Here is a 25787-nt window from a genome sequence, read left to right on the forward strand (position 1 = left end):
GCTTTCCTAAGCATTTAATGCAAGTACCAGCTAGAACACTACATTTCAAAAATACTGCCACATCACTAGCTGTGTGTATTGAGGGTGAGTTGTGAAATGGGAATGTTCTGGAATGGAGGGTATCCTTTGGTTTGTCAGAAAGCACCTCTGCCTCTACCTGTACCCGCTGCAGTACACGTTGCTGTCTCCCTAATGTTGCTTCTGTTTGCCCTGTAGGATACCTGCGCAGGTGTCACTTTTATTCTGCACCCTTCCTGGATTTGTAAAATGTGTACTTTGTCACACATATCAATCTGGCCAATATGACAATGATGTGACGGTAGCATTAGATCTGCTCAATTCAGAATGACTCAAAACCCCTCAAAACAGATTAAATATATTGTATTTTTATTAACAGTAATGCATTTATATACAATTTACATTATAGACACAGCCTTTCCAGGTTGTCAGTTATTTACAATAGTTATTCTTCCACAGGTCAGAATGTCACAAGCTGTCAAAGTTTACCTGCCTGTAAATACTTCCTGCAAAACATTTCAATCTCCTGTGCAATTCGTCCAAAAAAAATTGTAAAAAGATGTTACAATGTCTAATGATTTCCCGTCCCTATGAATATGCAGCTCACTGCAGTTTCAACCACATTGTTTTAGTGTTTTAGTTGTATAAAGTGCAGTCCAGTAGCTTTATTGGTCCACACACACTGCTTTTTCTTCAATAAAAAATCCCTAAAATTTAAAATATAAATTACAATTCTAGGTGTGACTAACTAATATATGTTTAACAAGTTACAATAGTTAAAAAAGACATTTTGTGTGATTCATTGGCATGATTTATATGTTAGCATAAATATTTCATGACTTCAGACTGAAGATGCCTTGCAATACTTCCTTTGCATAATAATATTTCAGGAGACTAAGAACTCATTAACTCTGCGGCATCGTTAAGGCTGGTTTCACAACCTAATTCACAACCACACAATAAGCTTCACTGAGCTCTTCCCTTTGATTTCTGTCCCACTGTTTCAAAGTAGAACTTGTCTAAGCTGCAACTGATGTAAAATCAGTTTTATAATAGCTACCCCTCCTTGAGAAATTCTCCCTCGATATGCAAACCCTGCCAGTGTTAGCAATGCTGGGATTCTGTATTGTAAGGCAGCAGAAGTAAATGAATGCTGCTGGTCGATCAGTCATGCCTTTAGACCATAACCAGCCAGTGATAAAGCAGCTTTGGAGACAGACTACAGATGATAAGACTGGACCCCTTACAGACCAGGAATCATTTTCTTACTTGCTAAAAACTGAAATCTGTCCAATCCAATATCTGCAAATTAAAATGCAGTACATAAAACAAAACAAACAAACACTGTACACATGCAATCCAAGTCTTGACAAGGGTTGTCGTGGATACCAAGCATCAACATTGTGTCGTCATACTGTATCATGCTGGGCAAAAATTCATATCAGTCGTTTGTTAAACAATACAAAAGTTACCTCCATGAAGTAAAAATATTGAAAATATTCTGGGATTGCCTGTAGCCAAAAAAAACCCAACAACATTCATTTACAGTTTTGTTTAAAGGAAGTAGAAGATTTAATGAAAAAACCCTAAGAACTTAATAAATACAGTTACCGTTGCTTAGACTTAAAAGAGCAGAGATGCATCTTTTCATTTGACACACGGGAACCATTCCAGAACTACCTAGATTGAAAATGTATAGCTACCTAGAAAGATCCAGACCTGTCACTGCTCCCAACCCTTACCTGAATACAGGGTTTTATATGTAAAATAAAAAAAAAACAACAACTGGTCTGTTTTATTTGACAGAGCCTGGCTGATTGCAGGTCCCCAGCTTCAATGGAGTACCACTAGATGGCGCCACCCCCTTGTAATTTTAAGAGTGAGTTTGTCATCTTGATCAAGCTTAGTTCTATTTTTAACTTGATTTGGGACACTGCTACTATAAAGTTTTGGTATAAATTAACCCTTAGCAGGGATGGAAATGATACTCTCATTGCATAGCAGTTTGAGCCATTCCTGGTTTTACTATCTGTTTAATAAGACACACCTGAACTTGTTACCCATACACTGTGGCTAATCAAACTTGTATTAAAACCTGGAATGGGTGAAGCTGCTATGCAATAGGAGTCTTATTACCATCTCTGCTTAGCAATACAGATTGATGTCTTATTTGTATTACAAACCAAACTGAGCTCACACTGTTGACCCTAGAGATCCTGCTCACTCATGAACAAGATTTGCACTTCTCTACAGTACAGCTTTGCAGCTGGTTTATCAATTTGATGGGAAATGACAGAGAAACACCAGGCGATGTATATAAATCCCATGCAAGAGTTACAACCGGGAACATTAAGCTCTAACTGTACAGTAAGTATCCAGCAGAAGCTGAGGGGCGTTGTATTGTATTCACTTGTTTTTTTTATAACAATCAAGTTCCTAGTAAGTACAGGTGTACATATTTGTAAAGCATTTCAAATTAAAATAAGTAAAAGGATACTGTGTCTTTTCATTAAAAAAATAATGCACAAAATCATAAATTCTCTATCTAGGTGTGAGTTTTTTTTATATATTACAAAACATAAAAAAAGAATCGACTTTTGCCGTTTTCACCAGGGTTGGGGAATCGAAAACTTGCTTGGAAAGAACCGGAGGAGAACTGATCAAGGTGAGTAGAAAGATGTAGAAAGGCTCTCAGTTAATGTCCAGTCTGAAGAATGAAAATGTCTGTGCATAGGCTCCTTGCCTATTGCTTATCATATTGATTTTACATTACTGGACTCTACATGTTAGCAATAAATATTTTGTTTAGAAAGAGAACGTTTTCAGACATCTCAAATATTCTTTTTATAACATCCGAGCTCGTTCTCTAGCGATGTGTAGCACATCTTCCCGGGCAAGTCCATGGGGGTCCGTTGCAGCGGGGGAGGGGTCTTGGCGGAACTTCTTAAACTTATCTGCTTGTGAGAAGTTATTCAGTCCTTCATCCGCTATAGCGTTCCTGCAGCTCAGGACCCAACGAGGAATACACCATTTCTTAAAAGTGCTGAGAAGATTGCCAACATCATTACTGACTGGAAAATAAATACTGGAGAAAAGATGCTTTGTGTCCCTCTTGTGGCACTTCAGTTACCTGCGAGGAGGTTGACACCTATGGGGGGGAGAGCACATTAGAATGAACATTGTATTTCTCTGTTATTAGAACAGATATGAATGGAGTTGCTGTGCAGTGACTGTACACTTACGTGTCGCAGTCTTTTGTTCTCTGTTTTTCTTTTCTTCTCCTCCCCTTCTTTGATTTTCTCCTGTAATTGAACAAGGCGTGTTAGTACCAGACAAATCCCTCACCACACATTCAAATAGCACACCAAAGCAGCCAGTACTAGAACATTTCTAACAGCATCGCATAACAAATATCCGCGCGCGGTTTCATCAAAATCGGATAAGTGGCTCCCAAGATATGGCTTATGCAATCAAGTGTGACACGACCATGTGAGCAGCATGCACAGTATGGGGGAAGGTGAGATGAAACTCATCTGTGGTTCCCAGGATGTATCACAACAAGTTAGGCCTGTGTACGTTTCATCCTAGTTGTCAGGGTCTTATTAATTCCCATTTGTGAAAATCCCACAATATAAAGAACTAATGGATGAAAAACAGAAAGGAAATCTATTTACCTTTCATTTTTAAAGGTGTCCTTTCTGGGTCTGGGAACAAGAACAAAGTATGTACCAGTTAAAATATTAGATGGCTATTAGACTACAGGGATTATTATTATTATTATTATTATTATTATTATTATTATTAACCACAAAGGAATAGGAAAACAATCATTTCTTACCTACATTCACATCTCTGATGCTCAATAAATGTCATTTCAACATACTCCCGTCGCTCAGCTGGCTTGATTTTCAAGAGCTGATAAGAAAGAAAGAGAAATCAGAATTCCTCAGCGCAATTTACTTCACCCCATTTGAATTCTTATATAGATGTGTCCCACCAAGCAGCCCGTGATATGGACGGGGCTGACTGAAGCCTCATTTCAAGGTCAGGTAATGTTTCTGCACCCTCATCACCAGGATCTCACACATTGTATCACTGCACTCTTCCTTGACAGTGGAGATCCTTTAGCGTGACAGGATCAAATGCAACAGAGTGTTCACCTCTTAATAAACCCCAGATTAGACCACAGGATTACACAGTGTTCCCTAGCACAGTGTTCGGGGTGTGCATTTTATTTATGCAACATTATTATTAAATAAGACAAACACTACATATTTTACTGCAGCATGCTCTACTAGATCATTAAAACAGAACTGCATTCTGCGCTAGGATTCCCTGCATTGTAACCTGTGCAGAACCTCACATGTCATACTGCTATCAGCATCTGCAGAGTCTTTGTTCCAGAGGAATGTTAAACATCTTTTTAATTCTGGGAAAATAGGTTGAGGACTGTGCAGAGCGAATCTGACTTTGTTAATACAGATTCCGTACCCCCCCCCCGCCCCCCAGAAGTTTAATTAAAGTTTCCTACACATAGAAGTGCTATTGTTTGGAAAGTTTATATCTAATATTACATTGTGCTTTTACACTCATAAATATGTGCCAGATGTTAACACTAGCAGGGGGATACACTGTATAGTCGACTTATAGTGCAGTACAGTATAAGTCTAATGTAGGTATATCCTCATCAAAGGTTTAAAATATTGAAGTGTTCATATGTATAAAACAGGGATGACCAAAGTTGCCCCTTCCACTCCTGTTCTTTGTGCCAGCCCTGTTCCAAATTGTTTAATTGAACCAATTAAACCTCCATCCAGACCCCTAAGTAGTTAATGATCTCATTTAACCTGTAAAACCTGGAGTGGAACTGCCTTTCAGGACTGGGATTGGACACCCCTGGTCTAAAACCTGCTTGGGTCCTGTGCTAACTACAGTGTGATACAATGTGTCTAAATGGGCTTTCTATAATCCAAATGGCAGCGATACTGCATTCCCACCTGTTAACATCAAGTAAATCCACCTGATTTTAATAGTGACATCAGGGTTTTAGGATTCGTGTTAATTTGAAGAGCAGAAAAAAACCCTAAGACATCTTTGAAAACAGTTTGATGTACCCCAGACAAACGCAGCGTGACCTGCCACTACAGTCCGCGCGGTTGTGCCTTACTTGCATGGTGACGTTGTAGGTATTTGTGGGCACACACTCCAAGTTCTCGTCCCCGCAGCACCCGGCACAGCGCCACAGCGGCACGCAGGCAGGGCTGAAGATGTGCTCCACTTCAGCTGGGTACTCCTGCACCACCTCCACCAGCTTCTCAACCGTGCGGCAGAAACTCCTGCGCCACACCTCCCCAAAGAGCATCACTGCAACACACACACAGCAGCGGGGTTACCACAGGACTCCAGGTACGCTGGCACAACTCAGGCTTTTAACTGACTCACACCCCAAATGCATGCTGGTAAGCATAGTCCTTCTGTGAAATGGAACTGAGATAGGTAAAACATGCCAGATTGCACTGCGATGTGAGTTGAAAAGCCTGACCTGTCCCAACCTCTCCCAGTGAACATACTGATAGGGTCACCCTAAACCACAGCACTTCAGATATTGAAACACAAGCATATCGACCGATAGCTAGTCTATTAGCTACCCTTATAAGTTTACCACGGTGTTTTTGCGTAGTATAGCCCCCCCCCCCGTAATAACTCTTTTGTTAACATCAGCATAACCCAAACCGCTGGAATTGAAGATCCACAATGAGTCTGAAAACACTGTGGCGGGATGGAGTGATACTCTAGGTTTGCGTACACAGAACTGGACAACAGTCAGGCTAGTGGGGCTGCGACGAAGGTGAAACTTTGGTAGTGGTTTTAAGAGAACGGAGCTCAACAACAGGGGGGCAGTGACCCCCCTAAGCCTCAAATCCTCGTGACGCCACACTGGATGAAGTATAAAAGACGTACAGAGTGAGTTTTAGACAGCAGCGGTCGGGCCAGGAAGGAAGTTTTTGAATGTCTTTACAAACGCGGTATGTTTTGCTTATTCGTGAAGTCTTTGCAGTCTGCGAGGGCTGGTTTTTTTTTTTTTTTTTTTTTTCATTTTTTTACATTAAGCTTCACTGTACAGTATTTATATTCTTCATTTCATACACTCGGCTTGAGACCCAGAATCCAATCAATCCTGACCTCCAGCTTTGACACTTCAAACACTTTCTTTTTTATTAGTATTGCTTTTACTGAAAGGCATGCAACAGCATTCTAATAGCGTGCTGGCATGCCTCTCAATAAAATATTAATATCGTGTTTTGTAGCATTTCATTAATATTAAAAAAAAAAAAGAATAATGGAAACGGCTCTATTCTTAATCTAAAGTAGCATTAACAACAAAGTACTATTTCCACTCATAAAAATGATCACAGTACATTTGCAAGGTCATTTTACAGTTTTGCTTGGATTTACCATTGTTAAATATTATTATTTTACAATGTTTACTATAGACGCCTGTGATTCGCTTTACTACACTTGTCTTTACATTTACCATGGTATACCACCGTAAACTTCGATAAGGGTTTTTTTTTAAATGGTGGGTTTATTTGTAGGCAGTGTTAAATTAAGTGCTCTTGGGATAGATACTGTACATTTCTTTCAATACAAGCACTGTATGCTACACCCTTTGCTTTCTTGCTGTGGGAGTGAACATTTACAGTATGTGTTTGGGCCAAATTGCTACACATTTTCCATAGTGTAACTGATCCTGCCTATCATTATATTGTGCAACGCTGTTTGAAGAAGCGTCTCTATCATGCACGCCACTAAAAGGCCAATGTGGACAGGCTTAAACATTCTGAAACAATGCCTTCTGATTCCGTTTTGTTTGGAATATTTACCCGCTGTAAACAGATACAGACCTGCACTCCTATCACAAATAATGCAATTAATGTATGTAATATATTTGAAATGAACTTACCTTCAGAAGTACCGTTTGCTCCAGAAGAAGTCTGTGACAAGAAAAACAAAACAAACAAACAAAAAAAAAAAAAACAACAGTAAATTATAACCACTTTATTTTGCTGGAAGCCCATAGTGATACGCGCCCTCTAGTGGCACTAAAGCATAAAACACTTTGATAGCAGTTAGATTTGGACTGCATCCCTTCACATCAGCCAGGTTCACGAGGGTTCACAAATATTTTATTTAACAAGCCTCCCCACCCCCACCCCCGTTTAGGTTAAAAAGCTGTTATTGTATATATTTTTATGTTCTTTTCCTTTGCAATCTCCCACTGCAGCATTATAAACAATAAAATAGAAAGGAAACACACATGATCTCTATAAACTTGAGGAACTAATTGGCATGAAGGTAGTGCAAATTTCCTCTTCCCAGAACTTCCATAAAAAGCTGCCACTTTACACTATATTTCATTGCACTTGTGTTTATTGCCCACACTTGGCTTTCTTGGCCCATGAGTAATCCTTGATTAAAATGATTGGAATATTGTTCAAATGAAAGAGGCTTCTAATAAGACCCAGATTACGATTTAACTTTAAGTAAAGTGTATAATATTGGTAAGGACATTTAAAAGGGCAGGGAAGTGTATACTTGGACTTGAAGGAGTCCTATGGTAACCCTGCTGCTGAAAAGTAAGTAAGTAAAAGTAACTCTTACAGGATTTCCAACGAGCAGAAAGGTTGCATGTCTGTTCGCCGTGACTGTGGCATACTAAATCATTCTGGGAATAACCAAGACTAAAATTCAGTTGAAAGCATTTAAAATGTTCCCTTTCATAAAGGGTGACGTGTAGTCATTGTCTGGTTGCTATCTCCCTCCTTCCCTGATCTTTTCCAGGGCAGCCTGGTGAATTCCAGTCAGATTAGCTGGCTGGCACAGCCCTTTACATCTCAAAGAGGCTCAAGAGGTAGATCAGACCGCACAGCAGATAAACGGGGAGCGTGGGAAGATAACAAACAGCAAGTGCTGAACAACATGCGAAGAAGAGACCACCAGCGTGAAGAAAGCTTATCTGAGTTCATACATCAGGTAGAAATGTTAAGAGAGGCTGACTCAGCAGTGCATTAAGATAACAGGGTAAAGGATCTCCAGTCTTCGTTAAGGGCACCATGGCTCTCACTACTATCTCAAGCCAGTGCTTTCACAAGCTAGGGGCTGCTCTCCAAGTGTTTGGATTGCACTTTGACATGATTTTATTTGACATGAATCTGCTGTTCCCACTGTGCTATTTCCACTCTCTACACAATGCATCCTCAACCTACTTCTGTCTGTCTCGCCTCCGAGAGGATATATACAATACATGTTTTTGCATGCTGAAGTGCACAGTGATAGTATATTGAAACAGAAAACGAATCTATGTGTTGCCTGGGCTTGATGCACTAGTCTGTCGTCTCTGTGGGTTCAGTCACAAGTGAAATTTTGGTGCACTCATTTTAGCCCTAATTACTCAATAGCACAAAAAGCACCAAACAAGTCAGCACATTAGCCAGTGGACACCTTTGCAGGCAGAAAAAAACACAAGCAAATGGTATGAAGAAGAGGGACGACCCTCCAGGTCAGACTGAAGGCAGGACTGAAGGGAATGTGAGATAGGGAATATAGAGAAGACATCGGCACCAAGCCTCATCGGATTAAGCACAATGGGTGTAGGGGTGAAAAGAGAGGCAGCTTTAAATCCACACACACCAGCATTCAGTCTGGATTGAATCACTGGCTGGGTGAAGGCAGTTCATCCAAACAGCCTTGCTTGCACAGCTACACCAAAGGAAAGCCATCCCACTGGTTCTCTTGATCTGATAACAGTGGGAGAACATTTCAGATTATTTGTGACATACAGTACTGGGTGCGTTAAGTAACTGAGCGGCTCAGAGTGAGAATTGCTCCGCTCACTCAGGAGGAGCGCAACTAAGCATGACATGAAGTAGATTCTTTCACTGAGCTGCTCCGAGCTGCTCAGGAGGAGCGGAACTAAGCATGATGTGAAGTGGATTCTTTCACTGAGCTGCTCCGAGCTGCTCAGGAGGAGCGGAACTAAGCATGACGTGAAGTGGGTTCTTTCACTGAGCTGCTCCGAGCTGCTCAGGAGGAGTGGAACTAAGCATGACATGAAGTGGGTTCTTTCACTGAGCAGAGGGACTACTCAGATTGGCTGTTCGACGTTCAAAATTGCTTTATTGTTTTAATCTCTACCTTTGCTCTTTTGTTCTTAAGAGACAGTTTGTTAATGTTTTGGGATTGTTCCATACCTTTCTCAAGGGAATTTTTGTTTGAAACCAAACAGTGGAAAAAGGCTAAAGTTTTCACTGGCTGCCAAGCAATCACAAACGTCACAACCACTCCACCCCCCTACTCCCCTGCATTACTGTCTCTACCAGCGTGACCTCGCCAACAAGAACATATTCCCACCAGTCTCCCAACCACTCCACCCCCCTACTTCCCTGCCTTACTGTCTCTACCAGCGTGACCTTGCCCACAAGAACATATTCCCACCAGTCTCCCAACCACTCCACCCCCCTACTTCCCTGCCTTACTGTCTCTACCAGCGTGACCTTGCCCACAAGAACATATTCCCACCAGTCTCCCAACCACTCCACCCCCCTACTTCCCTGCCTTAATGTCTCTACCAGCGTGACCTCGCCAACAAGAACATATTCCCACCAGTCTCCCATGCAGAGTTAAGCTTTCATATACACACAAAGGCTCATAAAACAACTGGTTTTATTGTGTAGAGACTTTCAGGAATCCCTACAGACTGTACAACTGACTTTGAAAAGCTTTGAAAATACAGGACAGACTTGCACTACTGCATGTGTTGCACACTACAGTACCAGGCACAGCTTTGTGTGTACTTGCATATATCCCAGTAAATCAATACGAAATCAATCTATAAGAGAACAAAAACAACTCGTTGACTGAATCCAGCGCTGTCGCTCATAACTACTGGCAGCTCTGCCGTCTAAGAGAATGTCCATGCCACAGAATGCGTTGTTTCTGGTCTGACACCAGTATAGATTAGGAGAACAGAAACAGATCAAGCTTAAGATACCCATCCAAAACACATTCACAGAGGAGCACACCTCCAAGCTGATTCCTTTAATTTCACAGATACTGGTGGTGGCTCTGGGTATGTCTGCAATGCAGTTAGAATGGCTTCCAGAGCAGGGGAGGAGCAGATTAACAGCGCGTCCCGTTTTGAAAGAGCCGTCAGCGGTGAGCCTGGTAAGGTCTGTGGGTTCTGTACACGCTCCAGGGGGCCTGTTTTGTTGAAGGTTCCCTCGTAGATCTATGCACCACAACCCCTTCTAATAAACCAAGCTTACATAGCTGTGTAAACAGGGAACCCTAAGACAGATAAACAGTCTGTATTTTCTAATAACATGACGCGTCACTGGAATGAAACGTCAGTACAATGCTACATTATGATGACTAATGTCTGATAACATATGAACTGTACTCATATCTGTCCGAGAGGGTATTTTGCATGGCTGCTTTTATCTGACTAGCTTTAGAATAAACACAGTTATTAATGCTGTGCTAGTCCCAGAGGTCACCAAGGCAGCTAAGTACTAATGAGCACGCTACATTTCTTTGTGTAAATAAATCAAAGTGCCGACAACCAGCAAGTAGGAAAGAAAACCCAACCTGTGGTGTAAGCTCTGAAAACACAGACCCTGGATATAAACGATTTACAACGTGTTTGTTTATCTGGCTTCATGTGTAAACTCTGAAGGTCAGAGGGGAATTAGGGAATTTGGTGCATAGGCACTTTTTTACTTTCCACACAGCATTCAACATACAGTGGGTGGGAAATAGTGGTTAACCACTGCGGGTTTGTTATGGCAGACTGTGATATTGGATTGTGCAATTTGACCACACTTTCTGCAACACTCACAAGCACTGTGACCCAGCATAATGTAATGTACAGTACGTCTTTACAGGGCTCACTGACTACGTTGGCTAGAGGATCTTTGGTTCATTCAGGATCAGTGTGAGAGTCAAAAACGGGCTGGCTGCAGCCTGGGAGTAAAAATGTGCTTAGTCAGTTTAATTAAAATGGGTTCCACACCAGCTTCCAATATACAACAATTGTAATGAATACAAAGTCTGTATGCAGAACAATGAATAGCACACAAGTATTTGGAAAATTGCTGTTCATTTCCTCCAATTTTCTGTTAGGGTGAAGATAAAAATCCATCATCCAATCCCTTTATTTCTTATGAATGGTGTGCAGACACAAAGCAAAGTTAAGTGACCGCTAGGGCTGGATAGGGTATGAAGAGATAAGACATTTAAAATGTAAATCGATTCATGTTTATCTTATACTAACTTATTTGTATATTTTACTGGATATGGCCCATAGTTTGATATCACCTTCTTTAGCACTGGTACATTATGTTTTGTCATCAAATCTGGAATATTAAGAGGTCAGTACTCTGTCAGTCTTTCAGTATGAACAACTACGGCTAAAATGATACCCCAATGAGAAACTCTACATCCTGTCCTGTCCTGGGACCTCCACCTTACAAGTTACATAGTATTATTTTCATACAAACTGATGCTACAGAGCCTGGAATAAAATGTCCTCTTTTTCAGTCTTCAAACCAGTTGATTTCCTTTGATTTCAATGCAAAGACTGTCTCTCTAGTTCCTGAAAGAGATGGAGGTCAGCTTCAGCAACAAAGCACACAAAGCTCTGCTGACGTCTGAGGGCACCCTGCTTTCTTGTTTTTCCAGAGAGCCCTCGGGACGGCAACAACCAGCATTTTCTGTGTCTTCTGGAAGAACGTGGCATTTACCACAAAATTATCAAGGGTTTGGAATACCTGGGTACCTCAACACAACTCCAGCAAAGACTCTGTTCACTGGGAGCACAAACTAGTCCGAATGATGTAATCTGGTGCTAGTTAACTCTTAATGCTCGTACAGTGGAGAAAGTGCCAATATACAACAAATAAATAAACAGAGAATGGGATTTTCTTTTTGCATTTGCATATGAACTGGTTTTACAGAGATCTAAAGTCTTATAAGACAAATGCAGATTCACTAGAACTTATAGGTGGTCACCAAGCTACTACAGCTACCTTAACCTATATTTCTTTTATGTATGTAAAGCTTACACATGCACACCAGGAAACCCGGATGAAATTGGCACATCCAGCTTGTTTTCAAGGGGGATCCAGGAAACAAAGTAGACAAACATACTTTCTCACGCACCTTTCTCTCTAATCAGCGATTGCTTATAATTTAAACCAAAAAGTAATTGTGAATAATTTGTCTGACTTTACCCAGTGAAGCTGCATTTCGAATGTCACGCGGTAACTGATTACAGAATTCAGGAGCCCTGCACATAAAAGATGTCTGGCCTGTCTTTGTTCTCAAAAAGGAATATATTAAGTTTACACTCAGCGGTCTTTCAAATAGAACGCTCAGTAACTCCACTTGCTAACATGGATTGTAAGTTCTTGGACCATCATCATGTCTACAATGGTGAAGCAGATAAGCAAAATAAGACTGTCTTCTAAACTGCAATGGTTTAGCATATATCAATCAATCAATCAATCTTTATTTTTGTATATCTCTTTTAACAGAGGTCGCCGCAAAGCGCTTTACATGATAAAAAACACATACAAATATATATATATATATATTATATATATATATATATATATATATATAAAATCAGTAATAAAACACACATAGAAATATATATTGTAAATTGGCTGGCACTTGTGGTCGTTCACTTGCCCCTTCCAACATAGACCCAGACACACAGACTTCAGGGTTCAAAGCGCTGACACGCACTTTTTAATGAACACCAAACAAAATCAACAAACACAAAACAAGCACCTAGCTCTTACGAGCACTGACTAACACAAGAACAGGAACCTAAACTATGAACAGGACAGCTAAGCTGTTTACCTGTTAAAAAAACAGAACACAACAAAACACACAAAAAGGGGGTTTCACCCAGTCATTTTTTTCTCTACGCTTGAGCAGACCTTCAAGCAGGCTTTTCACACACAGCAGCCCCAAACAAACTGGCTGCTTCCCTTAAACACCCTGCACCTGGCTCTAATTTACAATAAACACCAGGTGCATGGGATAACTAATAATTAAGCAATTAACAGATATACTTAAATTAACCCAATGTGCATTTGCACATGTTTTTAGGCAGGGGAGCTATTAACCCCATCCCTGCCATATTACAATATATAATCAGCAATAAAATACACATACAAAATAAATAAATAAATCAAATCAAATCAAATAAGAATGCAGAAGCGAGAGAATGCTACTTTAAAAACTTGTGTAAGCCAAGCTATACAAGTGTGTTTTTAAACAAGATTTAAAAGCATAGGCAGAAGGAGCTTCCTTTATAGTACTAGGCAAGTCGTTCCATAATTTCGGTGCAATGTAGCTGAAGCATCTACCACCTGAGTTTTGTTTCTGAATACTTGGTATGCAAAGTAGCCTGGCATACTGTGATCGAAGTGGACGATTAGGAACGTATGGTTTTAAAAGATCCTTTAAATAGGGTGGAGCTAAGCCATTTAGAGCCTTATAGGTTAATAACAGCACCTTAAAATCTATCCTAAATTGAATAAGGAGCCAATGCAAAGACACCAGCACAGGGGTGATATGATCTTGTTTCTTACTCCCAGTTAAAACTCTTGCAGCAGCATTCTGTACAAGTTGCAGCTGAAATATAACATTGTTACTAATACCAGCAAAAAGGCTGTTACAATAATCAATCCTTGGATATAAAAGCATGCAGCAATCTCTCCGCATTCTGCTTGGAAAGCATACCTCTCAGTCTAGCTATGTTTCTCAAATGAAAAAAGGATATTTTTGTAACATTTTTAATGTGTGATTCAAAGGAGAGGTCTGGATCAAAAATGGCACCTAGGTTTCTTTATCTCTGCTCCAGAATCTGTACAGAGACCGTCAAGTAGAAAATCAGATGAATCAATGTTCTTGTATTGCTCTGAGCTCTCGTTACACCGTGTAACAAATTTTTTTTTTGTTTTTGTTCCTGGGTAGTAAGTGTTATTTCCTAATTGCTTATGCCTCAAAAGTATAGAAAATGGCTATTATTCCCCACAAACGTTGCTTTTGTGACCAGGACAGTGATATTTCAAAATATCACTATTTCCAATGGGAAAACGGGCAAATGTGTGTCTTTTCGTTCACATAAAGTCAGAAAAAAACAACATATGAATCCAAATTAACATGTATTTATAATAAAGTAATACAAAAATGACTACAAAAGATTTAGAAGTGAGTAGTTTTTCAAGATTTACGATTATACTGAGAGGAGAACTTTAAACTGCCTGGGATGGTAAAAAGGATTTCAGCTGCCAGAGTTTTCACGTCCATCCACGTCATGAACAATAATACACTGTCCAGCACAAATCTAAAATGGCAAGTTCTGATTTTGAAAGATCGGTTTTTGGTTTACAGTTCTCAGACCCGTTTCAGACCAGGAGATGAATGCCAAACTTTAGATTAAAAATCCAATTTTGAAATAAAGCAGTTTCCTGACTGACAGATACTCTGTCAACAAATTGTCGCCAGCCCTCAAAAACTCGGCTCTGCTTTGCGTTTTCTTGTTTTACACCCCTTGGTTTTGGGATTAAAACTAGCCATTCTCTGTCAGGCTCATTTGTTATTGTATCTTCATGAAGTCCTTGCTGCCCCAGCAGGGAGGGTCACTCATACCCTTAACAAAACATGCAATAGCTGAGAAAAAACATACCCTTATAAGGTGGGGCAGACTACAATGAAATGCCATTGGATTCCCAGATGGAAAGTTACCACTCATATAAAATAACATTCAATGTCTTTGACTTTCCTCACTATCCATAACCATCTGTTACTATCAAGGTATTGTTTCACATTATACTTACAGTACCAATGCCAGAGACAGAGAGCTAATACAGTGCATGAAGAGGTAATCTGCTAAATCAGACTCTTACCAAAGCAAAGCTGTTCTTATCCTGATGTGTTTGATCCCAGGATGCATTGGACATCAGTGTTCACTGCTAAATCATATGCTAGTATTGATCTCCTGCGAGCCACTCTCTGTATTTAGTTTCTCCTGCTGTCAGTCATGTAAAACAGGATACTAGATTACGTGAATTCCTTTTTGGGCACAGATTTTTTTATTTATTTTGTATTTGCTGCAACAGTGTGATTCCAGGGTTTCCTTGATTTATTTATCATATCGTGGTCTTTGGATTACCTCAACACTGATATGTGTCATGTTTTCACCCAACCTATTTTTCATCTTATTACCAAGTAAATACCAAAAAAGAAACTCTCTAACAAACCAATATATTTTTTTAAGCTATTCTCACTTGTGCAGATTCTCATGGGTGTCATGTGAAAGTATGTGATGAATATTAATCAGCCTCCACTACACACTCCAGTGTGACACAACAACAGTGACTGTCTGCGTACCGCAGTGTGACACAACAACAGTGACTGTCTGTGTACCGCAGTGTGACACAACAACAGTGACTGTCTGCGTACCGCAGTGTGACACAACAACAGTGACTGTCTGCGTACCGCAGTGTGACACAACAACAGTGACTGTCTGTGTACCGCAGTGTGACACAACAACAGTGACTGTCTGTGTACCGCAGTGTGACACAACAACAGTGACTGTCTGCGTACCGCAGTGTGACACAACAACAGTGACTGTCTGCGTACCGCAGTGTGACACAACAACAGTGACTGTCTGCGTACCGCAGTGTGACACAACAACAGTGACTGTCTGTGTACCGCAGTGTGACACAACAACAGTGACTGTCTGCGTACCGCAGTGTGACACAACAACAGTGACTGTCTGCGTACCGCAGTGTGACACAACAACAGTGACTGTCTGCGTACCGCAGTGTGACACAACAACAGTGACTGTCTGCGTACCGCAGTGTGACACAACAACAGTGACTGTCTGCGTACCGCAGTGTGACACAACAACAGTGACTGTCTGTGTACCGCAGTGTGACACAACAACAGTGACTGTCTGCGTACCGCAGTGTGACACAACAACAGTGACTGTCTGTGTACCGCAGTGTGACACAACAACAGTGACTGTCTGTGTACCGCAGTGTGACACAACAACAGTGACTGTCTGCGTACCGCAGTGTGACACAACAACAGTGACTGTCTGTGTACCGCAGTGTGACACAACAACAGTGACTGTCTGTGTACCGCAGTGTGACACAACAACAGTGACTGTCTGTGTACCGCAGTGTGACACAACAACAGTGACTGTCTGCGTACCGCAGTGTGACACAACAACAGTGACTGTCTGCGTACCGCAGTGTGACACAACAACAGTGACTGTCTGTGTACCGCAGTGTGACACAACAACAGTGACTGTCTGTGTACCGCAGTGTGACACAACAACAGTGACACAACAACAGTGACTGTCTGCGTACCGCAGTGTGACACAACAACAGTGACTGTCTGCGTACCGCAGTGTGACACAACAACAGTGACTGTCTGCGTACCGCAGTGTGACACAACAACAGTGACTGTCTGCGTACCGCAGTGTGACACAACAACAGTGACTGTCTGTGTACCGCAGTGTGACACAACAACAGTGACTGTCTGTGTACCGCAGTGTGACACAACAACAGTGACTGTCTGCGTACCGCAGTGTGACACAACAACAGTGACTGTCTGCGTACCGCAGTGTGACACAACAACAGTGACTGTCTGCGTACCGCAGTGTGACACAACAACAGTGACTGTCTGTGTACCGCAGTGTGACACAACAACAGTGACTGTCTGCGTACCGCAGTGTGACACAACAACAGTGACTGTCTGCGTACCGCAGTGTGACACAACAACAGTGACTGTCTGTGTACCGCAGTGTGACACAACAACAGTGACTGTCTGTGTACCGCAGTGTGACACAACAACAACAGTGACTGTCTGCGTACCGCAGTGTGACACAACAACAGTGACTGTCTGCGTACCGCAGTGTGACACAACAACAGTGACTGTCTGTGTACCGCAGTGTGACACAACAACAGTGACTGTCTGCGTACCGCAGTGTGACACAACAACAGTGACTGTCTGCGTACCGCAGTGTGACACAACAACAGTGACTGTCTGCGTACCGCAGTGTGACACAACAACAGTGACTGTCTACGTACCGCATTGTTCCACTTTAGGAAATCAGACAGAGGCTGTCCATCCATTATTAAACTGGGGGTCCTAATTAAAACTTGAGAAAACGACAGCATTAGCATGAGAACGGCTGGACGAAGTGTGATCGTTGCCAGATGATGACATCACTCAGCCTGGCCGGCAGGACAGCCTAGATTCTCATGGGCCTCTGGAGTGAAGCATCTCCTCACTCCACTGCCAGAAACTGACAGCACCCCTTTTGTGGTGTGCTGGAGCACAGCCCAGCCTGACAGCTCCACATGGGGAGAGGGTGACAGGGTTGGAGGGGGTCACCTGCAGCAGTGCTAGTGTCAGTCTGGGGTTCCTTCTTTCGTATATTTGGATGGTTCTAACCCAAGTTGTTGCAAGCTTTAAAAAAAAATATATAGCTAAAATGAATTTATGAATATTTTTTTTTATTTAATATGTTGCAAAGAAACAAGAAATACATGCTAACTTTAATAAATAATAAAAGTCTTTTCAATGTTTTAATCATCCACCCAACCCCCCCCCCAGTCAAAAGTAATTAATTGCCTTTGAGTACCCCCTATTATTGCAGCTTGTGATCAGTTCCTTTGCATTGCAAGCAGAGAGCTTGATGGTGGATTTTATTCCTGTGTTGTTTGGTATGGTTCTACAAAACAAGTTTAGCACAATTTTTTTTTTGTCAGCAGCAATGCTTCTCCCTAGAAGAACATGCAAATCTGTTTATCCTCATAAAAGGTCTGTGGCCACTAATGAGTTTGTGGAACTAAACGATTTCCGGAATTGGGGAATTAAATGTTTAATAATTGCTTTTCTTAATGAATATCCTGAAAAATACAAAAAAAAAAAAAGAGTACTGAAAGGTATCAGTCTTTAACCCAATTCATTAAGTGCCATTTGCGTTCTTCCAGCTCATTTCCCTCCATGCTCAAAGAAATCCTGCGATAAGGTCTGAGTAATTGTCGGCCCTATTACAGTAAATGCTATACTCCCTGTGTAAACCACAGTAAATTACCAACAGATGGGAGATTAAAGGTTTTCAGACTGCAGCCCTGAACACCGCACCTCCGTGCGGGAAAGAAAAATTCCTATTTCCTGATTGCAATTGCACCCTCTCCCAGAGGAGCGAGTATTACAGCCTTCCTTCAGAGCTGCACAGGCTGCTCTCCCAGAAGAGCGAGTATTACAGCCTTCCTTCAGAGCTGCACAGGCTGCTCTCCCAGAGGAGTGAGTATTACAGCCTTCCTTCAGAGGTGCACAGGCTGCTCTCCCAGAGGAGCGAGTATTACAGCCTTCCTTCATAGCTGCACAGGCTGCTCTCCCAGAGGAGTGAGTATTACAGCCTTCCTTCAGAGCTACACAGGCTGCTCTCCCAGAGGAGCATTACAGCCTTCCTTCAGAGCTGCACAGGCTGGAGCTTAGGATGTGCCGCGTCATTTACATTCTGAGCTTGGCATCTGCATTCTGTTTTTAGGCCTTTGCCTCACTTGTTAATTTGCCATTCCTAAAAATCGCACACACACACACACACACACACACACACACACACACTTGCGCACACACGCAGACACACACAAAGATATTGGATTCAGGCAAAGTAAAGAAACCTTCAATGTTAAATGTGCAATATAAAAGCAATGGCATTGCTGTCTATTTAATCAGTGTTAGAGCGAGACAGTCTCAGATTTGCAACTGAGGTTTCTGTGCTTTTTAATATCTTATCTGCCGCCACAGTCATAATATTAAACAGTGTCAGTGTAACACTCCCCAAGGAATAAATATTCCAATAGCAGGGTCTGTATCATAGAAGAGTAGGTCATCATTCATGACCAATATCCACAGAATATACACAATAACTTATTATAACAAGAAAATATCAGGGGTAACTCTAGGGTGTCTTTTTAAAATATACCACTACTGTACACGATTAAAACTACACAACAACATCCATACACAATGTAATGCTACTTCTTCTTTTCAATAAGGAAAAGAAAAATGTTGTTCGCGAGCAATTTTCTCTGTGTTGCATTGCAGTTACTGGAATCTCGTCAGTAAGGGAAATGTAAATGAAAGTCAGTATAAACAGAAGCTTTGCGAGTTAGTCGGTAATGTGTTAATTGCATGACATGGGATTGGTAGGCATGTCATGATGGTTATCTTCTTTCCCAATATTTATAGGGGAGAATTGCACAAGATTAACACCTGTTACTCTGGGTAGTCACACGCACTCACTTGCATGAGCTCTGAGAAGAGCTATATCTGGATCAGTCTCTAATGGAGACAGATACACACAGCAGTTAGGTAATGCAGCCCTAGGCAATTACAGTAACCATATCAATAACCTTTAATCTGATTATTATTATTATTATTATTATTATTATTATTATTATTATTATTATTATTTACAGTAAAACATCTTCTAAATACAGGCTTATCAGTGAGGATGTAAACAGAGTTTATTTGAAATTAATAATGGTTAGAGATGAAGGAAAAAAGAAAATCAAATTCACCTTTGTATGTGTGTGTGTGTGTGTGTGTGTGTGTGTGTGTGTGTGTGTGTGTGTGTGTGTGTGTGTGTGTGTGTGTGTGTGTGTGTGTCTGTGTGTGTGTGTGTTTGTGTGTGTGTGTTTTAGTACAGGGTATTAATTCAATTGTTCTTGACTCAAACCAGTCCTCCAGTTTCCTAGATATCCTCAATTGAAAAACACTTTGGCATCAGTGGCGTTCACCTGCAGGAACTGGCTGCTTTGGTCCAAGGCACAGTAATGCCATTAATTATAAATAGGTCACTCCTAGTAGTAAGGGATAATAGCATGTGGAAGTTGCAGAAGGTTACTTTAAAGTTTTGTTTTCTGAATGGCTGAACCTAAAGGAAGCACCTGTACTTGAATCACAGCTTCACCACATTAGCACCACGACCAGTACTCTATTTGCACTCCACATACGTGTCTGTATGGAAGTACACACACTGCCATCAGCTGAAGGGATCCCAACCCTGTGGCAAAACTGGAACATTGCAGCTTTGAGGCAAATGATTGGATGAGCATGGAGAATGAACTGCTCCCGCACCCTGTAAGACAGTGAATCCATCCAGGACAGGATTGAGGCATGTCTGCAAGACATCTGTCTACCTGTCTTAATATTCAGGATTGCGTATTCTAGTAGCAATGCAAGTTAAAGATGAACCACCAACAGCATTGCAAAGCCAAAAAATATATATTTTGCAGAATTGCTTTTCTGCTTTACCTCAGTATTCATGTTTAGGTGTTATAAAGAACCTGCAAAATTGAAATTGTGTCAGCATTCTGTATCTGTCTCAAATAAATTGTTACACCTAAACAGATGAGCATAGGCAGTCAAGTATAACTGAGAATATAGAGTCAGCCAACGCTGGAAAAGCATTATCACCCACCACATAGCTTTCCACAGGGCTTCTCCAGTTTACTGTACTTTTATAAGTAACTAAGGCATCAAGGACAGTAAAAGAAAAGAAAGGGAGGAAACAAAGAATGCCAGCTGAAGGAATGAGTAAATGAATGAAGGAGACACAGCTTGCTTTTGCAATGCCTTTTAAAGAGAAGACGCACCTGTCACTCGGCGAGTCCTGGGCTTCTTAGATTTACGTGTGACTCGGAAAGACGCCATTGTTTTCAAATGGAAGTCGGCCAGCATTGATACTGGTGTTGTTCCAGAGCAGACAAACAGGTGCTTCCTATCATTTGACTAATAACCAGAGAAATGACAGACAGCGGCTCCCTGGAACCCTGAACTGGTCACGCTGTTTTTATCAGATCAAGGCCAAACAGATGTACCATGACAGGCCTGCTAGACAGTATACCTGTGGGGAAAGATTGTTATTGGGGACTCTCAAATGAAAGAGCTTGTCATAAACTCAGGTCAACAAAATCCTTGGGAAAAAAACAAAACAAACTAGAGTGATACTGAACAGCTGGAAAGAAATCTAACAATGATAATCTAACGATGTCCCCCCTTTACTATTCTTGCAACAGTGTGGTTTTGACAGTGGATTTACATCCACTGTCAAATTTTGATTTACACTGGAACAACGGGAAGTGGCGGTGGAAACAGCGTACAATAACAGTGTGTTAAAAAAGCCAATCCTCTACAGTTTTTACTGGATCACAAAACAATGCTATTCTCAAGCTGTTCCAATATGTCATTTTATTACTGACACTACGCCAATAGCATCCTACCAGGATTCCAGACACAACAGCAGTCCTGGAAGTTGGAAAATGACTCATACAGCATTTGCAAACTTATGAAGCCACATCTGTTGGTTGGATAAGTTATCAAAGAGCCAGCTGGTTGCACATATGTAATGCTTGTTTCCTTTCATAATGAAAGCAGCTGCAAACATGCATCCATTCTTCAGCCTGGTCCTTGAACCTATTTAACAGGATTGAAATCCCACCAGGTAGCAACCCTTCATGACGACCTTTGACAAGCTGCATCAACCCACCACTATAGCTTCTTGTGGCCATGCATAGCGTATCCAAACATGGCCAGTCCTGTGTTATTCAACTCCCAACAGCTGTTATTCCTATGGGGAGCTTTCCTTAACTGCGGCGGTCACTGAGGGGGGCAGAGGTGGGTCTTTAAAGTGAACCTTTTAATGCCAAAGCCATCTCAATTGGCCCCCAGTGTGCTGGCCTGAGTGGGTGGTCTGCAGTGTCAAACACTGCAGTAACACATCCGTTACTGTACTTATCTCTCTGAATAACCACGGATGCAAAGGGATACACATTCAAACAGGATTGTCCTATCAGCTAATGCAAACTTGTTGCAGTTGGGATTATGTGTACATAAGATTGGGATCAAAAGCACCGATTACAGGGACAAGCGAACCACATTGTGCTTATTCTGAAAATCATGAACTGACTGGGAATTGTGCCCAAAGATCCACCCTTTGTTCTATATTATTAAGGCAACAAAACTTTGACCATCCTTTAGAACTTCCAGAATACTGTATCCCTGCATCCTTGCATTATGCATGAATCCTGCATTGTGCATGAGGTAGCTTCCCAGGATTTGTTAGCTCACATGAATAAGGGCTGGGGAAAGCTATTCTCTATGTATCTGCGTAAGATACTAACTTTGCCTGTGTGTACATCTCGTTTAGTGTTAATGGCAGGGCGTGAACTGCCTAGACCTGCTCTGATGGTACTTCCTTACTAGTGTTAGTGCTGCACTGGCTGGAACATGAGAATAATATTAAGAGTCTCTCCTGCATTGCCAACTCCTTTCATATAAATAAGCAAGGGCTTAAAGTTAACAATACCAGCAAACAGAACAGTGGATTTCTTTGTATTCTTTGCCAGGCTCAGAAGCTAGTGCAACAACGTACTCCCCTCAAACTAAATACTATACACAATAAGCTCATCAACGTCTGTACTATGCATCTGATCCAAAACCAATATTACTGATCACAGTGGTTGGCTGCATAAAAAGTGGAAAATGCGCTCTTGACAGTTGTGGGTGAAAGATATCTGGCAGATTAAAAATGACGACATTCCAGAATTTTGGAAAACCAAAATGAGGTCACTCACAATGACTGGCAAATAGCATATAAAAAGACAGCTGATACTGAGCAGGTAGGATATGAAGCATCGAATATTGCAGGGACTTATTATCACATAAACCGAACGATCTGAAATTATTAGCCAGGTTTCCGAACAACGGGGCGACAATCTCCCATTTTACAGACATATCAGCACTCTATAAATGTATTATGAAACCAGATCAAGTGTGCCTTGGTTTTACAGCATGTATAGTGAGATAACTACAGTAAAGAGGAAGAGCGACGTGCCTTTGCATGGCATGAGCACTGCGCGCTATATAACTGGTTTCGATTAAAATGCAAAGTAATGCAAAACTGTACGTTCCACCTGATGAATCAGGACAGAAGCCGTTCCACTGCTGGCTGCAGTGTAACAGTCTGTGGAGAGGTGCAACTGTGCAACTCAAGGGCGCTTTTACAGATTAGCGCCGTTCGTAATTCTAAATGTGACACTAATAGAATACAATACTGTGCGTTACCGTAATATCTGAACAGACGTGGTGTTTTAACAGTACGTACGTCTAAATAATAAGACTATATATTACCTAGGAGATCATTCGTTATGTACAGTATGTGTTAAAAGACGTACACTATGTATTTTCCATAACCAGTCAACATGTATCTTTTTATATTCACGAAAAGAGTCATATCAGACAACGACTATTACCAATTGCTCAATATAAATGGTCGGCTTGTAGACAAAATATTATAAAAACAGACCAAATATTATTATTTACACAGTTTATTCAAATAAAATAAGACCATGTATACCACAAAATGTGAAATATAATCTTTGCCTTTACGTTGTACTGAGTAAGCCATTCATTAAAAAAAAAAAAAAAGCATTGTTTGGGGTTGCCGAATTTCAAACGCGAGGTCGGCCACGTTAGTGCTTCAAAAAACTGGTGACGAGACACGACACTGTCTGCAAGAGAAGCAGCTTGTCAGTGAAACGAGCGCCTGTCAGTTTGGTTTATACAGAAGTAGAGTATATAACCAAATGCGAACATCAATCAGACTCACACAAAGAAATACTGTCAATTTAACAACATTGCATAAAACACATAACCTGACAGAGCCATCATTTTAACAGTGAATGTCAATAAACAAAGAAAGAACAGAGTTTCTTTACCTGAGCAGGTGAGAATTGAATAAGGAGAGCAGCTATCAACTGGATGATGTTCGTAAAAATTCTCATTGCGAGTTTCTCATCCGAGGAAAGGTGATCGAATCGCTTGAAATCTACCAACTGTAGTTGTGAGGTTAGCCGCTGCAGACTCGACACATTTAAATACAACAGAGCGAGTTTGCTGTGCAAGTCAGTTTTTCCTATATCTCCATTCAGTAAACTTGTGGTAGGAAAGCAATGAGCACATCGTCACGTCCAACATGAAGCTCCCAGTCTGCTGTAAAAAAATGATTCAGATCACGTCCAGTCAAATTTAAATAATAATACAAACACACCGCACCCACAAATCTGTTTTTATTCCCCTTTAAAAAACGACTTGCTTTAACCTCTCCTTTTAAATCCTTTACATCTCTCAATAGTTTTTTTTGTGAAATATCCTTTCTAAAAAAAAAAAAAAAAAACTGAATATTTCAACGTTTAATGTCGATCCTTCGATGACACACTGCAAAAAAAAAAAACAACAAAAAAAAAAAGTAACCGATTTATTGTAATCTGTTACTTCTTACTGTACGGCTTCTTAAAAATTGATTGATATTGCAATTTTTTCTTTAAAAAAAAAGCATGTCCTTGGAGAAAATAAAAGAGCAAATGCAATATAACAGCAAAAGCTCCGTGGTGTTTGGCGGGGTCCACTGTCTAATTCATTTGGATATTCCCTCCTGCTTATCCTTCCCTGCGTTCACGGCTCTGTAATTTCTCGGCGCTGTTGCATGCCACTAATTTCACTATTTCTTAAATTTGAGTAAACCCCCCCCCCCCCCCCCCCCCCCCCCCCCACCCCCCCAAGATACCCGAAGATCTTCTGCCACCCAAGTCTCGAGTCAGGTATAGTAAGTATTCTAGTCTGGTCCTTGCTTCTAGAGGGCAATAGTGTACAGTGTACATAGTGTACACCTGAGCGCATACAACGATATGCTGTGCATTATACTACATTAGCTTAATCTGCTAAACGTTACGCGTGATTGTCACTTGTTTTACATTAGTTTGCAACTGTTGTCAAAAAAGCAGTTGATCAGAATCGGGTCTAAGGTAACACAAGGTTATAAATTGTTACAAAAATCTTGCTACCCAGATACGATTAATAATATAGTGGGGAAATAATGTTAGCAGGGCAGTTAATTACGCGTGATGTGATATACAGTACTGCAGTATTTATATTCACTTCAACCACAAGGGAATACAGACACATGTCATATTAAAAGGCGTTTGTAGCTATATGTAAATCTTTTTGTTTTCAATCCCTCCGCTCATGCACGTTGAGGTTTTCCGGTGCAATGCATACTTTGAGCTGAATGAATTACGTCAGTTCAGCTCAGAGAGTGCAAGCCTCATACAATATCGCCCTGTCACTTTAAACAGCACGTTCAGGCATCAGCCAGGGCTTTTGAAAAGGCCCTCGCTGGCAGCCGGGATCACTGGCAGTCGCACATGCGCTAGCGCTGCTGCCAAAACCCGGTAATCTATCTGGTCACAGGAATGTCTGTCACGCTGTTGGTAACGCTGTGGAAAGCGGGCTGATGAGCGGCACACCTGTCCTCTTCCAACATGCAGCATTCTCATGACACCTCTCGATTCTGCTGCAGTCAAGGGTGTTGGTGGCTTGTTCGATTATTATTATTATTATTATTATTATTATTATTATTATTATTATTATTATTGTTAATTTCTTTCTTTCTTGGTAGATGCCCTTATCCAGGGCAACTTACAAATGCTACAAAATATCACAGTACAAAGTATCACATTATAAAATAACACATTGTGAAGTATTGCATTTCAGAATATCACATTACAGAGTATCACATTACAGATAAGAGCAGTTGTAAAGCACAA

At 41.0% G+C, this 25787-nt stretch overlaps 1 protein-coding gene across 1 annotated transcript; it reads right to left on the reverse strand.

Annotated features, from left to right (window-relative positions):
- Positions 1 to 2091: 2091 nt before the first annotated feature.
- On the reverse strand, positions 2092 to 24649 carry LOC121323875 (placenta growth factor-like). Its single transcript, XM_041265182.1, has 7 exons — positions 23901 to 24649; positions 6983 to 7013; positions 5186 to 5382; positions 3857 to 3933; positions 3693 to 3722; positions 3261 to 3320; positions 2092 to 3166 (listed from the first exon to the last, which is right to left on the reverse strand). Exons 1-7 carry the CDS (start codon positions 23964 to 23966, stop codon positions 3145 to 3147), a joined length of 483 nt encoding a protein of 160 aa, XP_041121116.1. The 5' UTR covers positions 23967 to 24649; the 3' UTR covers positions 2092 to 3144.
- Between the last annotated feature and the right edge of the window lie 1138 nt (positions 24650 to 25787).

Source organism: Polyodon spathula, chromosome 12 (assembly GCF_017654505.1).
Source record: "Polyodon spathula isolate WHYD16114869_AA chromosome 12, ASM1765450v1, whole genome shotgun sequence".
NCBI lineage: Eukaryota > Metazoa > Chordata > Actinopteri > Acipenseriformes > Polyodontidae > Polyodon > Polyodon spathula.